This window comes from Cyprinus carpio, chromosome B23 (assembly GCF_018340385.1).
Source record: "Cyprinus carpio isolate SPL01 chromosome B23, ASM1834038v1, whole genome shotgun sequence".
Taxonomy (NCBI): domain Eukaryota; kingdom Metazoa; phylum Chordata; class Actinopteri; order Cypriniformes; family Cyprinidae; genus Cyprinus; species Cyprinus carpio.
The window spans coordinates 9,186,769-9,202,311 of NC_056619.1; the positions used below are offsets into that span (position 1 = coordinate 9,186,769).

General features: G+C 36.4%; 1 protein-coding gene across 5 annotated transcripts in view; it reads left to right on the forward strand.

Moving 5' to 3' along the window:
* Positions 1 to 15,543, forward strand: part of foxp1a (forkhead box P1a) — a 49,390-nt gene that overhangs the window by 29,804 nt on the left and 4,043 nt on the right. For 4 of the 5 annotated variants that reach the window (XM_042751211.1, XM_042751214.1, XM_042751213.1 and 1 more), the window contains 8 exons: positions 2,830 to 2,967; positions 3,192 to 3,281; positions 3,541 to 3,667; positions 7,697 to 7,862; positions 12,036 to 12,140; positions 13,964 to 14,051; positions 14,299 to 14,382; positions 14,493 to 14,700. In XM_042751211.1, coding sequence (XP_042607145.1) covers positions 2,830 to 2,967; positions 3,192 to 3,281; positions 3,541 to 3,667; positions 7,697 to 7,862; positions 12,036 to 12,140; positions 13,964 to 14,051; positions 14,299 to 14,382; positions 14,493 to 14,700 — 1,006 coding nt within the window. The remainder of the gene's footprint in view (positions 1 to 2,829; positions 2,968 to 3,191; positions 3,282 to 3,540; positions 3,668 to 7,696; positions 7,863 to 12,035; positions 12,141 to 13,963; positions 14,052 to 14,298; positions 14,383 to 14,492; positions 14,701 to 15,543) is intronic. The other variant, XM_042751212.1, reaches the window with a different exon arrangement.

The following is a 15,543-nucleotide window of genomic DNA, read 5'->3' on the forward strand; positions in this document are numbered from 1 at the left end:
ACACACTTCCAAATGACAATTTTTTTAATTTTTAAGAATATTTACATCATGGAAATTAAGTATCAAAATATTAGATACCTTAAAAAAATGCACAAAGGCACAGATGCCTAAACAAGACCATATCTGCAGATGAAACTTTTTTTGTAGAAGCTTTTTTTAAATTTGAAACTAGCACCTCATGACTACACCACGTTATGTTCGAGAAGCCGCAAAAGACACAGGCACAAGTGGAATGTACAAAACATGGTGACATTAATTAAGTACAGCCAATATTTTTGGCCACGACTGTAAATATAATGGGTGATATACTGCGTCTCCAAAAATGATTGAGGTCATGTACATATATTGCACAATAAGTCGATATGTTGATTATTGCGCCAGGCCTATTAATGGGGAATATTGACCTGTTGTGCATCTTGTTGCCGAACCCCGCTTTGATGTAATGATTGACGGGTCGGAATGCATTTTTGAATCCACATTAACTGGTCTACACTGATCGCAAAGTATTTAATAAAAATGCAATTCAAAGCTCTTAAGTGTAAGTGTCAGTGCATTTAAGAAAAATAAAAGACATTTAAATCACCATTTTTGCAACCATTTTTACTACCATTACATTTTGCAATTCACACTGCATTTTGCTACAATTATCACGTATCACGATGAAAATGCAATCCAATGTGTTGTTCCTGTAGGTCTAAGTGCATTTAGGAAAAATGGCATTTAAATTATAATTTTGCTACACTTTTTGCTTGGACATGTTAAACATATCTAATCAATTTGGGTAATACAATTTCATTTTAATTTTGCAACTTATAAAGCATTAAAATGTTTTTAATTTACATATTAGAGTGTAGAGTGTAGAAAATGACAAATGTAAATTTATATATATAATTGAATTTTCATTTTGCACTAAATGTTGCACATGTGTATGGGAAAATGTAAATTTAAATAGTCATACATTGCCATTTTACATATTGCATTGTCATTCTGCATGTTATATTTTTAAATGAATTTTGCTACCCATATGCTTCCATACTTTCCCAGTTGTAGGCAAAGGGGTTTGTCCTTGCATTTTATTGAGGACTGTATTCATTGTGGTTTTCAAAATTGTTTGTGTATTTGTTTACTTGGTTTTGTTGATGTTGACCGTTGAGGCCCAGAGGACTTGAAACTATTCCCTGAATGTCTAAACAATAAAATATACAAAGAGGTCTGGCATAGTCCTACTCTGGTATCTCTTTTTAGCTATTCACTTGTTTTCAAAGTGTTTAATATCCTTGGGGAAGAGGATTGAAATTGGGTTTGTGGAAAGCCCTTTGTTCTCGGAGTTAGTGATGTGCTTTTTTTTTTTTTTACATCAGGTGTACAGATGAAGTCATGTTCAGCTTGATGAAATCTATCAAAACTATTTTGAAAAGGCTATTAAATGTATCGTCATCCTACAACTTGACATATTGTCCATATTGCATCAGTTTCATAAATACAGTGACTTTGGCACCAAATCAGTAATTCAAATAAAAAGATAGTGACACCTAAAAAAATTTCATAGAGTGTCTGACTTAATTCAATACCTACACTCTAACTACTTCCGGATGCACACTCATACCTTGTGATGATCTGGCTGTGTGTATGGATTATTAAAATGCGTGTCTTGTTATTAGTGAAAGCTCAGTCAGTTTTGTCTTAAGTGAATATAAATGAGTGTTACAAAACATTCGGTGTTTGTCAAAATATTGGACTTGTGCTTTATAGCTTGCAGTGAAAGTGCAGCCTAATTGACCTGCTGCTGTATATGATGTTGTTAATATTAATTACTTCAAATATTGAAGAATAAGAGGCAGCTGTTCTCTGCACTTGGCTGGATAAATGTATTAACTTTAAGTCATTTTAAAAACAAGTATTAACACAACATTAAACATAACGGGAAGAAAATGTACAGCTAATTTTAAACACATACCTGCTTTTCGGTTAAATTCTGACAGTGCTGAATTAGTTATAATATATTATAGGGCTGCACAATTAATCTAATTTCTAATCGCGATTACAGTTATGGATGCCACAATTACGTAAGCGGCAATTAATCGTTCAAAGTCCTCTTATGTTATTCTGCACGCTTAAGATATGTTTTTTTTTTTCTTTCTACATGTTATCTTAAGGGTTTTTCCATTGTTTTAATTTTAGTGTAACATTATAATACCATTCATATTTTTACTTTTTTTATATATGTAATTTAAAGAAGAAACCAATCCGATGTATATCTGACATTTGAGGCTTAATACTATAGAAAAGCACTTAAAGTTTTTCAGTTAGTGTTTACAGATTGTTTATTTTCATATAAAAATACGGCATGCTGTTGCATCAAACAATGGTATAAACATCATTCAATGTAAATTGTGATAATCATAATTAATAATCTCAATTACAATTTCAAGGGAATAATCGACAATTATGACATTTTTGTCATAATCGTGCAGCTCTAATATATTATCACTAATGATCAAGACTACAGCAATAATTTTAGTAGTTTTTCAAATTTGGTTACTTTTTGGTAATTTACTTTTTTTATTCATCTTTATTACAGATTGTTTAATTGGAAAAGCTTGAATCAATGTTTTTTTTTTTTTTTTTTTTTTTTTTTTTTTTTTTATAAATATTTAAATTATGATTTTACAATGTAATAAAAGCATATTCGATTTTGTTACGGTATCATGACAGTCCTGAAATTTCACTGGTATTGGTATCGGCTACTAAATTTTTGATATCAGGGTAAACCTAATAAACAGCTACTGCATGGTAAATAATGAAGCGTTTGTATGTGTGTATCTCTAGGTGGCTGTATCAGTGGGGATGATAACTCCTCAGGCCATCACCCCTCAGCAGATGCAGCAGATCCTTCAGCAGCAGGTCCTGAGCCCCCAGCAGCTCCAACTGTTACTGCAGCAACAACAGGCCCTCATGTTACAGCAGGTACATACACACATTAGTGCGGTGCAGCTTTGCATCTGCAGTACTGCAATAACAATAAAATATCATTTAGTGTAAGTAGTTACTAAAAGAGACTCAGGGCTGTGGTCCTCAACTCCCCGCACATGTAAGCTAAAAATGTCTCAAAAAATATATTAGTCCCTCACTAGTGTGTAAAATACCTTGGATCGATACGTGACTTGTTTTTGGTGTTAATGTTTTCTCAGCAACAGCTTCAGGAGTTCTATAAGAAACAGCAAGAGGATCTCCACCTGCAGCTCCTGCAGCAACGTCATGCCGGGAAACCCAGTAAAGAGGTAACAGCATAACAATATACCCCAGAGGACCATCAGAGCCATTTATTGCAATCTGTGCCAGATTTCCACTTGCCACATTTCTGTCTTTTGTTGGCTTTGTGCGACTGAACTGCGAGTGAGTAAAGACACCAGCTGTGGTGTCTGTAGCTTTACTCACTTGTGTGAAAGTGCCGGCTGTGCGACGATGCTATGAGTGAATGAAGAGACAGGCAGTGACTGTACTGTGAGTGTCAAGTGTCTGTCTCTGTATTTCTTACAGCAGATAATGGCCCAGCAGATGGCTATACAGCAGCAGTTACTCTCCATTCAACAGCAGCACCTGCTCAACCTGCAGAGACAGGGCCTGTTGTCTGTCCCGTCAGCTCTCACCAGTACACTGGCCCAAGGTAAGAACCCCTCACTAGGGATGCTCATTTCAGTTAATTTTCCTGACCGACAACTAGGGATGTCAACGATTAATCGATGATCGATTAATTGTCGATAAGAGATGCAATCGATTAAGGCTGTCGATGGTCGGTTAACCGCTTTAATGTTGGGCTGCGTGCGGCTCATGCGCAAAACACGTGCGAGCGGCTCTGAGTGACGGTGACGGTATAAATGCATCATCATTCATTCACAATGGACAAATTAAGCTTTTAATGTGATTTGAACTTTAAAGTACATTAAAATAGAAACAACATCAAAGTTCTTCAACATAAAAAGCAATAGAAATGTAGTAACTAATCATTTCATCAGATAACGGTTTCATATCGTGCGCTTTGCAGGGCTGTGGGACACAGGACAGGTAGTCTATTCACTCCTACAACTTGTTAATTCGTTCCTGTGACTTATTAATTTGTGGCAACTGTCCATGTTTCATTAATTGTGTTCCCTAAATAACCCATGCTTTAAGTGAAATAATGGAACAAATTAATAAATCGAACGAATTCTTAATTCATTAAATCTTTGATTTCCCTTCCCATGTTTACCACAGTAAGAGATGCGAAAACAGTTATTAAAAGTGAAACATAATAAAATAAACCTGCGAAATTAGAGGGTTAGACTGTGAAGATTTAGGAAAAGAAACAATGCCTATATGTTATTGAATTTGTGGAAATTCGTGACTAACCGGCAAACCAGAAAGAAGCCGCGTAAATGAAGGCTATGGGCTCGAACGCATCCAGAGGCACGGTCGCGATCTAACATTTCCTATTATTCCTCTAATAAACAAAGCTTTTATACCACACTTGTCATAATCAGAGCTTATAATTTGTAAATAAATAATTGCTGGATTCAAAACAGTGATTAATAGGCGCTGTGACCGACACAATACGTTTTCCCACGCGCATTCAGTGATGTCACTAAACGGTGACGCCGAGCATCGTTCACAAGTTTCTGCATTGACCTAACTAGGGCACAGGTTCTCAAGCCCTGGGACAAAATGGGATGCTTTAAGGAAAACATATAGCCTATGTAGCCTAAGTAATAGGCCCAACATAAAAATAACAATTTGTTTTCATAATTTTTTTTTTTTTTTTTTTTTTATATGCGAAATATATGACTTAAATAATTAAGATAACGGATTTAAAACAGAAGTGTGGCTGGGCTGCATAAGTTCACTGAAAGAAAAGAAAAAGGATGACAACGCATTCTGTTTGTTTGCTTTATTTTAAAAGAGCACAAACCTTCTGTTTTTATTGTGTGCGCACAAATGAAAGGAAACACTTTTGCAGAAAAGGTTTTTTTTTTTTTTATGTCTCAGCTGTTTCGATCGCGCCGGAGCCTGCTGCATACGTATATTCTAGCGATTCAAACTTACATCGCAGTCGGTTCATTATCAAAATAAAATAGTCAACTAAACATTTAAAAGGTTACACTGGTCAGTTTAAATAGACCCTAGTATACCGGTTCACCCTGCTGTTATGCCAAGGACGTTTTTGCTCATGTGAAGAGGATGATCTTTTCCGTCTATATGCGAATGCATGTAAAGTACAAGCCTAGTTTACATTATTAATAATAGTTTAACATTCAAATACATTGCGAATATGGAAAGATTTGGATTTGTGCCGAATGAGATATGAGCAATAACCTCCAAATAAATCTGGCCAAAGCCGCGCTCGCTCGTCCTCGTATGCACGCATGCACTGTCACGATCTAATGCACTGTATGCCGGATTTTTAAAAACAAATAGGCCTACCGGAACGCAAAAATTAAAAATCTGACATTTTCTAGGACAGAATCCAGCAGGATCAAATTAATGTGAGCAACAGTGTGTTTTGCTGCAGCAGCGCCGATGTAGTTCACTTACTGCGCAGCGCAGCCACACAAGCGCCACAGTTGGGATAATTTTATTTTAAATACCATAATGTCAGTTGAAAACATTGCAGTTGTGTTTTAAAATACAACAACGAGCACCACAAAACCATTTAAAGAGGCGCGTTCAGCGGTCTCCGTGCGGGATTGGAAACGGTCAACAAACTAAAATTACCTCAAAAGTATGGCGCGCCCTCTTCGTTTTATAAAATCATCATAATCACATCTATTCATTTTAGAATCATGCTACTAGCATTTTATTCAGACTAAAACCCCTTTAATTCAAGTGAGAAAGCGTTGTGTCTGTGTGTGGCTTTTGCACATCCTGTCATGCCGGTGACTGCGTGCCTGCAATAGAGCATTTTGCAGCATTATGGTTAACGATTAATCGATTAATTGATCGTTAATTTAAACGACGATCGATCATGGAAATAATCGAAATTTGACATCCCTACCAACAACCATTGCTTGTTATCCGAACATTAACTGTTAACTAATAAGATTACAATAGTAAATTAGTAGGCCATTAAAGCTGCAGTTCGTAACTTTTTTTTTTTTTGGTTAAAAATTATCCAGATCAATATATGAGCAAGTACATAACCAGCCAGGATTCAAAAATATTGCCTTACTTTAGCCCGATTCACAACGGGTAGCTTATAATAATGTTTTCTAATTTGAGTTGTACTGGTAGGATTTGCGGGAAATTGGAGCATGCTGCCACATCGTTACGTCATGTCTGTAAACATGAAGTTGTCCCTACTAGTTGGCTATCGCATGTGAGGATCCTGCAGGTGGCAGATTGTCTATAATCTTTTCTCACAGCAGCTAGAATAATAAAATTTTTCATTTTGATCACGGATCGTTATCCAGTGAGGATTATGTGTTCATGAAACGCATGTGAATGAAATTCAATTATATTCCAGTTTTAAATGTGTTTCTGATTACAGTTTGCCTGGGATTACACAAGATGTGTATTTTAAAGACAACTGGTTCGAAGGGAGCATAATTTGCTTTTTGAGTTAAAATAATTTTTTTTATATGAAATTCGAATGGTATGACAATTCGAGATTAGACTGTACAAAAATTGAAATCTACATGCTAATACACTCTATAGGCAATGCTGATGTTGTTAACATTTAATAATTTGAGAAAAATGTATAACAATAATAATCATTTGCATGGTTTGATGTGATATGAGCTAACCGATCTTTAGATTTAATCACCATTGTTAGCATGATTTATTGTAATGCTTTTTTTTCTCAGTTGGTCAGAAAAAGCGTGTCAAGCATTGTTCAGATGACAATATACTGTGAAAATTCTTATTTGGATCATATATTCCAATACGAAGGCTAGAATCTGTGATTGCGAAGTACAGTAAATATCCACACCGTGCGGTGACTGACTGAAACACATATTCCTCAAAACATTAGATTCGTTCACATGGGAGCCATTCCAGAGTATAACCCACGCAGCAAAGATAATTCTGCAAACAGCTGCAGTTGCAGGCTTTCAAACAGAGTTGACGACAAAGAGGCAAAATTTACGGACTGCAGCTTTAAATAAAAATAGAATGGATGAGTGTATGTCTGTGTGTGACCCATTAAAAAAGTTTATTTTAACATGCAAACAGCAGCATACAGAACAACAGAACCTGGATTCACACATCGTCAAGTTATCATGCACCTGCACCGCTTCTGAGAACAGAAAAACAGAATAAAATTATATAAATAAAAAAGAATAAAATCAATAGGCCTACACTAAATATTTTTCACTTAAATAACAAATTTACATGACAAACGAAAACACACTGACAAATTCTATGCCCTTTAAAGAACTGTCAGTGTCTTTTTTTCGTCCGACATAAAATAAATAGCAGGCCAACCTCAGTGGACAACATGTCTAGTTTTTATTTAACTAATTAACTAATCAAATAAATAACGTGCTAAGCGGATAGTCTGGAGTATAGCTCTGTGTGGGACTATTTCATAATGCCACTTCCGCTGGTTTTCTGACAATTACTTATTTCAGAGGTTAATGGGTGATTGAATGGAGAAATTAAATCATAGATACAGAGGTCTTATTAGTTTTCTAGTGATCTAATGAGGGCAGTGTCTCACTCACAGGCTTGATCCCTGCTGAGCTTCAGCAGCTGTGGAAAGAGACGGCAGATGCACGACAGGAGGAGAAGAGGAGAGGAGACAAATCCCCTTCTCCTCCCAAAACTCAGATCCTCAACCACCACTCCAGCACTAATGGACACCATGTGCACCGGCCCAGCCGGAGAGACAGGTACTTCATCATCGTTAAACTTTTTTTTTTTTTTTTTCTTGTGTTTTTTTTTTTTTGGGTTTGTGCCTTTTATTTATTTTTGTTTAGAAGTAAGATGTGTGTTGTTCTTAAAAATACTTGATATTTGCACTTGATGCTCACTCGCTCCTAATGTTAAAATTGAGCGATCAATAGTGAATGAACAACAGGAAACTGAAGCTCTTCAGTAGCAGGTTAATTTACTCACCAAATGTATCCTATATGAGATTAATCAGATATGTGCCCAACATAAACATTGCCTCATGCATCTGCACAAAATAAATCCAAATGCACAAGTTAACTTGACTGTGTTAGTCAGAATGTGTAACTCTAGTTGTTAATGCACTCTTGTTAATGCACTCCTGTAACAACACGCTGAAACACCAGCAAGTAAGGCACAAAGAATTTACCACATTCTGTTTCAGTAGTGTTCTCATTATTACTTTATATTACAGATTGACACTGCGCATTTTACACTAACAGTATTTTCATTATCAGAGTGAATCTAGGCATCACTGCAGACATTCAAAGCCATAGTTTTAGAGCATACCAACCAATAAGACCTCAAGGTACAGCCAAAATGTTACCTTAACCAATCAGCAAGAATCCAAACCAGTAAAATATTTGTTGTTGTTATTTGGAAGAAATTATTACTTTTAAATTAATCAAAAAAAGACAGCAAAGACATTTGTTACAAAGCATTTCTGTTTCAAATAATGCTCTTCTTTTAAACTTTGTTTAGAAAAAAAGATCAATTTTCCACAGAAATATTAAGCAGCACAACTCTTTTCAACATTGATTATAAGAAATGTTTCTTGAGCAACAAATGAGCATATTAGAATGATTTCTGAAGCATGAAAATTGCTGCTGAATATTCAGGTTTGCATCACAGGAATACATTTTTATTAAATGTATTAAAATCTAAAATAATTATTACATATTATATTAGTGACAAAATGGTCTTAATTACAAGATTATAATTTTCTTAGAGTATTTATCTCACTGAAATTTAGTATTTGATGAGTAGTCAAACCAGTCAGGTTGTGGGAGGTCCCTAAAACAGTATGTTGTATTGGAAGAATACTGTTAACAAATGTCAAGTGTCTTTAAAGGCATTTGTCTTTGTGTCTGTGTGAAAGGTGACAGTCAGTGTCAATGCTTCCCTGTGGGCATTTCTTCATATACATACATGAACACACCTCCATTCCCATGTTTGTCGAGGTTTAAACCTGTTTGTCTATATGTTTGTCAGAAGGACTTGACTGTTGTCAGTCTTTAAACACTCACTGTGTGAACATTGCCTATATAATATGTTGCTGCATGTGGACATGCTTGAACTTGTTTCCAAAAATGTGTGAAGTGGAGAAATTGGGGTCAAGAACCAACAACCTTCTGGATCCCCAGCCCTGAGTCTTAACCGCTATACCACACTACCCTGTTAACAGTAAATGCTCAGATTACAGTAGGTGCCATTGTGTCCTCCTAGCGTTGCATTGATTTGGTCTGTATTGTCAGCAGAGCCTTCTTATGGCCTGCCTGTGATTGTTTGCATGATATTGGTGGAGGGTGAGAGCTCAAGGACTGTGGTCAGTTTCATGTGTCATGTAAACTCCTGCCCGCCAGAGAGACGCCTGCAACTAAAACCTTAAGTGCAGCCGCTGGCACCAGAGAACAAACCCTTCACCCCTTCTAGAAGACCACAACATGCGGGCATCATCTATCCATCTCTCCTTCTGGCTTACTGAGTGACATGCAAACACACTTTCCCGCTGATGGAGTGAGGGATGAAATGTAATCAATCCTTTAAAATCTGCCATGCTGCATTTTGATATGTATACTACTATAACGTTGAGTGCTTATTCTTGAGAGGTGAGCATTTAACATTGGGCTGGGATCTTCAGAGCCCCATCTGCAAGAACAAACAGTTCATTGCTCATATTCGTTTTATTGTGTCTGCTTGCTAGCTTCTTTGGTTGTTCAGTGTCTTATACGGATGGAAATAACAAAGTCTGTTTTAATTTGTCAAGTGTGAGTCATTTGCCTAGGCTGGGGTTGTGTTCAAGCACTGAGAGAAAAAAGATGCCCCACTGTAGATGCTTTCTCTCTTTGTTTTGGTGTAAGGGAAGGAATCCTCTGGCAGAGACACACAGGGCTCTCTTAGGCGACAAAAAGGAGAACGTCATGGGTCAAAGGACACAACCTTGCCTGATCCCAAACAAATAAAGCATTCTTGGCATTTTTTAAAATACAAAAATAAATCACTTTCTCAAACAGTCCACTGTTTGATACAAAATCCTAAACATGTCTAGCTAGTTTGTCAGCTGGTTCTGAGTCGAAGAATAGAGCTTTATGAAAACATCTGACAAAACCCCCCCCCCCCCCTTTTAAAAATAGGTTGCTAAACTACACTTCAAAAGTTCAGGGTCAGAAATAAATACTTTTATTCTGCAAGGACAGATCAAAAGGGACAATAAATAGTGTATATTTGTAATGTTACACAAGATTTCTGTTTCAAATAAATGCTGTTCTTTGAAACTTTCTGTTCATCAGAGAATCCTGGAAAGAATTTATCAAGGTTTCCATAAAACTATTAAGCAGTACAATTGTTTTCAGCATTGGTAAAAAGAAATCAGTGTATTAGAATGTTTAAAGGATTGTGAAGCTGAAGACTGGAGTCACAACAATAAATTACATGTTTTATAAGTAAGATATTTTTTCTGTTTTTGTCTGTTTTTGATCAAATAAATGCAGCCTTGGTGAGCATAAGAGGCTTCTTTCAAAAACATTAAATCTGGCCGACCCCAAAAAGTTAGTGAAAAATACTTTATTTATATAATTATAAAAAATATATAATAAAAATAAAAAACAATCAGCTGTTACTATCATGTCAGCATACTACCATACACATAGTTATCACTAGTTATCACATCATAGTAATTGTGCTGCATTAATAATGATACTTCTGGAGGAAAAAAAACAAACAATGCAGACAATCTTAAATAGAGCTGCATGACTAGTTCTTTAACGATACTGCACACTCTGTGATTCATGCTTTACAACAAGATGCATCACAATATCGAAATATTGTAATTGAAAACAAGCCCGTCAAGTGGAAAGACACTCAGCGGAAAGCATGAATCTGCAGTATCAGGTGCAGTCTTTTCTTGCAGTTTGCTTCATCTTTTTTTCCATACCTTACTCTTAGAAGCATCTCTGACCACAGTGAGAAACTCTGGTTTTAGAATGTATGCTAGTTTTCTTCTTTCTTTTAAAGTAACTGTAGGAAATAGAAATTAATGCAGATACCTAAAAATCTCGATTGCCGTATTGAAAGATTGATGCAAAAAAAGGGTGAAAAATGGCAAACATTTTAGACAGGCTTTGTGAGATGCACAACTTCTTGACATCATCATGGCATGAGAGATTGCTCAAGAACAAATGAAAGTGTAGTAGTGTAATTTGGGTTGAAATGGAAGGAGCTGAGCCCTATGGGTCACATATGGCGCTTTTCCACTGCATGGTACGGTACAGTACGGTTCACTTTTGGGGGTTTTCCACTGGGTACAGCTGTACAGTTACCAAAATGTGATGAATAAACCCTGCTGGTCAATGATTGGCCGGAGAGAATCGTCACTACCTGCATCATTGAACTTGTGGTACGAGACACCCGACCCGCTAGATTTAAATCAGCACAGCCAGCGTAGGATCGGGCGCAACATTTTTTTTTTTTCTTTTTTTTTTTGAATGAACACAATTGATTTGAACAAGCGCACCTTTTTTAAACAATCAAAAAATAATGGCTGTTTTGTGGTCTGTGGACATTCCTCTCGTTGATAGCTGAGGAGTGGATCTAGAGAGAGCTTGATGGGGCAACGCAGAATGAAAAAGTTTTTCAGGAAGTCGCTCAACCCTTTGCTGCAACGTGTATAATCCCGCCCACTTAAAGCGGTACTAAACTGCAGTGGGAATGCAAACCGTGCCGAGCCGTGCCAGGCTGAGTCATACCACACAGTGGAAAAGCGCCAATAGTTGCACAGTGTCACAACATAGTACATGATAGTGGCATTGTCCAGTGCAATACTGTACTATTAACCTTTAAAAAGTACACGACAGGAATGCTTCAGATTCTGCATTTATTGTTTGTTTTTGCTTCAGTTCTCAGGAGAGTCGTTCCCAGGGTGCCCATCCTTTATACAGCCACGGCGTATGCAAGTGGCCGGGCTGCGATGCTGTGTTCGGAGACTTCCAGTCATTCCTCAAGTGAGTCAGCAGCTCTCATCCTCTGCATTTTATTATGCTGTTTGTCCTGTTTGCAGATCTGTGAGGAGGAGCTGTAATCTAATTATCATTTCTGAGTGAGCTTGCTGCCTTTTTTACAGCTCATTTTATGTGGTTCTTTCCCTTTCACTCTGTTTACTTGTATTATTTGTCCCTATTCACTCCTTCCACTGTCTCAAACCTCCATTTACTTGTATATATGTATATTCTGCCCATGTCTCTTTATTTTCTTTCCTTTTCCTTCTCTCTTTCACTCTTTCTTTCTCTCTCCCCTGTGGCGTTGCAGCCGTGGGCCCCTCAGGGTTGAGCTCAGTGCACTGATAAACAGAGTACCCATGGTGATCCTGGCCATCTCTCCCAAAACAAACAACAGGAGGATGTTTATCTGTGCCCCTTCCACTGACCCTGACCCCTGCTCCCAGTCCGAGGCCCCGCCCTGTCTATTGCCACAACACTGCCTTTGTTCCTCAGCTCAGGCACAGTTGTACTATTATAAACATGTTCCAAACTATCACATCACACTGAGATTCATGTGCCGTACCTGAGAATGAGGCACGTAGCTTTTGTGATAAGCATTTTTCATTCCCAAATATGACGTAATCACGAAAATTGTATTATTTTAGTTTTTCAGATTGTCAGAATCTCCGTCTCTTTATTCAATAGTAAATTCAGTACTGTATTGTCAAGGAGACTCTTTCATGGATATATGTTCTCAAAAGCAAGTTATGGGTTGGACAGATAAAGAAATGTTTGTTTATATATATTTTTTTTTGTTGTTGTTAGAGGAGGAGTTGTTTGAGAAAGTTGGTTTGATGAAAGCCTTGCACAGATTTTCTTTGAACACAGCGCCCTCTACTTCTTAATAGTAATATTGCATCCTGTACATTCATGTTGATTAGTAATTAATGATATACGATCAAATCATTCTTTTGAATTCATTGTTTTTAAACATTTATTCAAACTCATTCACATTGCATGTTTGGGAGGTGATGTTGAAATCATAATCGTAGCAACAATATGCATTATTAAGCTTATAAAAACACTATAAAAGTTTAGAAGACTTTTTAAACAATTAATATTTTACTTCAGCAGTGATGCATTACAAATGCTATTACTGTCAGTTTTGTTCAACTTAATGTTACAAGAGAGTTTTATTTCCAATAAATGCTGTTCTTTTAAACTTTTTTTTTATATAAAAATCTTGAACAAGATATATCATAGTTTCCACAAAAAATACTTCAACATAAAAAAAAATAAAAATAACATTGATAAATATTTCTTGAGCAGCAAATCAGCATATTAGAATGATTTCTGAAGGATCATATGACTGAAGACTGGAGTAATGATGCTGAAAATTCAGCTTTGATCACAGAAATAAATTACTTTTTAAAGTGTGTTAAAATTGTAATAATATTTCACAATATTGCACTTTTTACTGTTTTTTTGGTAAATGCAGCCTTCATGAAAATAAGGGATTTTCAAAAACTTAATCTTACCAACACCCAAATTAAACAAAAAAGCAAATACTTTTATTTGTTTAGTTATTTTTGGCCAGTTCATCATCAGTTCAATTGCTTAAATGAATCAAACTATAACTGTAATATTGTAGTATTCTCCTGATTAAAATTTTTGTTAATTAAACTAGACTTATATTCTTAGTCAACCTTGGCCAGGACAAGGCAAGTTTATTTATACAGCACATTTCATACACTGGTGATTCAGAGTGCAAGAGAAAAAAAATGAAAGATGTGTTTTAATGACAGTCCTTCTCCTGAACGTCTGCATATGTGTGTTGTGTTTTTCAGGCATTTGAACAGTGAACATGCTCTGGATGACAAGAGCACAGCGCAGTGCAGAGTTCAGATGCAGGTCGTTCAGCAGCTGGAACTGCAGGTAAGGCTTTACAAACACTCAACACAATTGCTTTTGCGTCCAAACGGAACTGGTTTTTGATATGGTGTATTTAATTCTGATTAGACTGAAGAAATGTTTGTTTTCTGCTTTGCATGTAGTTGAACATCCTGCTCTAATCTGAGCTCTAATCTTTTTCCTGTTCTGTATGTACACATAAAGAAAAACCATGTGAACGCTAGACAACAGAAAACTCTACATCTCTGTTGTGTTTGTGTTTGTCACACAGCTCGCCAAAGACAAAGAACGCCTTCAGGCCATGATGGCCCACCTCCATGTCAAGTCTACTGAGCCCAAACCTGCCCCTCAGCCAGTATGTCACTTTATTTGCCATTTACTCTGTTTGATTAAACACATTTCTGTAGTTCTGAAGATAAACTGAAGATTGCTGGTGAAATATTACCCTTTTTCTGTTGTTATTAGGTGAATCTGGTGTCCAACCTCACGCTTGCCAAGGCAACCATTCCCAAGACCAGTCCCTCTATGAGTCTTTCCCAGAGTGCCACAGCCCCGTCTACACCCCTCACATCACTCCCCCAGATGCCCTCCGTCATCATACCCACCAGCCTGCACAGCATGGGACCCATCCGCAAGCGCTACTCTGACAAATACAACATAGCCATGGACCAAGGTGAGATCCGTGACCTCTGACCCACAGTCAGTGTAGTGCAGTGATCCGGGCTCTACAATAAGAATGACCCTAAATCAGGGTGAGAGAAATGTGGGCCAGTGGGAGCGTCACCTGCCCAGTAGGGTTATTTCTACTTTAGAAAAGGAGGATCCTGCTTTTTCTTGAGTCCACATGAAACATGATTTCAAGTCATAAAATTATTTTCCCCAAAAAGAGTTCAATACAAAAATTAATTTGCTGTGTATGCAGAAAAGGATAGGTCCTGCACAGTGCTAACATTTGTTGTAGTAATAATGCAGTAATAATAATATTTGTGATAAAAAAGAAGATTGCTAACATATCAGCATTTAACCTTAAATATTTTTGGATACAGAGCAAATGAATTTCAAATATTGAGTTTTTACTCTTAATTTATTTTAACATTCATGCATGGATTGTTTCTTTGTAAATAGATTTTTTATCTATCTATCTGTCTATCTATCTATCTATCTATCTATCTATCTATCTATCTATCTATCTATCTATCTGTCTATCTATCTATCTATAAAATGCATGGGATGTGTATTTATGTATGCGTTAAGCTTAAAGTTGCTACTTACTACAAACTTAAATTTAAAGTTTAGAAACTTACAGCAAAAGTTTCATAAACACAAGTTTCATAAAAATCTATTTCACTTCTGATGCTTAATTTAAGGATAAACTGCTAAAAAATGGCCATTTATTTTAACTTGGGGCAAGTGAAAATATTGTGGCATGCAAAATCTGAACTACAACCGAAATGTCTACATTTTTCTTCGTTTATTTTATTTTTATAATGTTTTGTAACACCTTATTACTATTGTT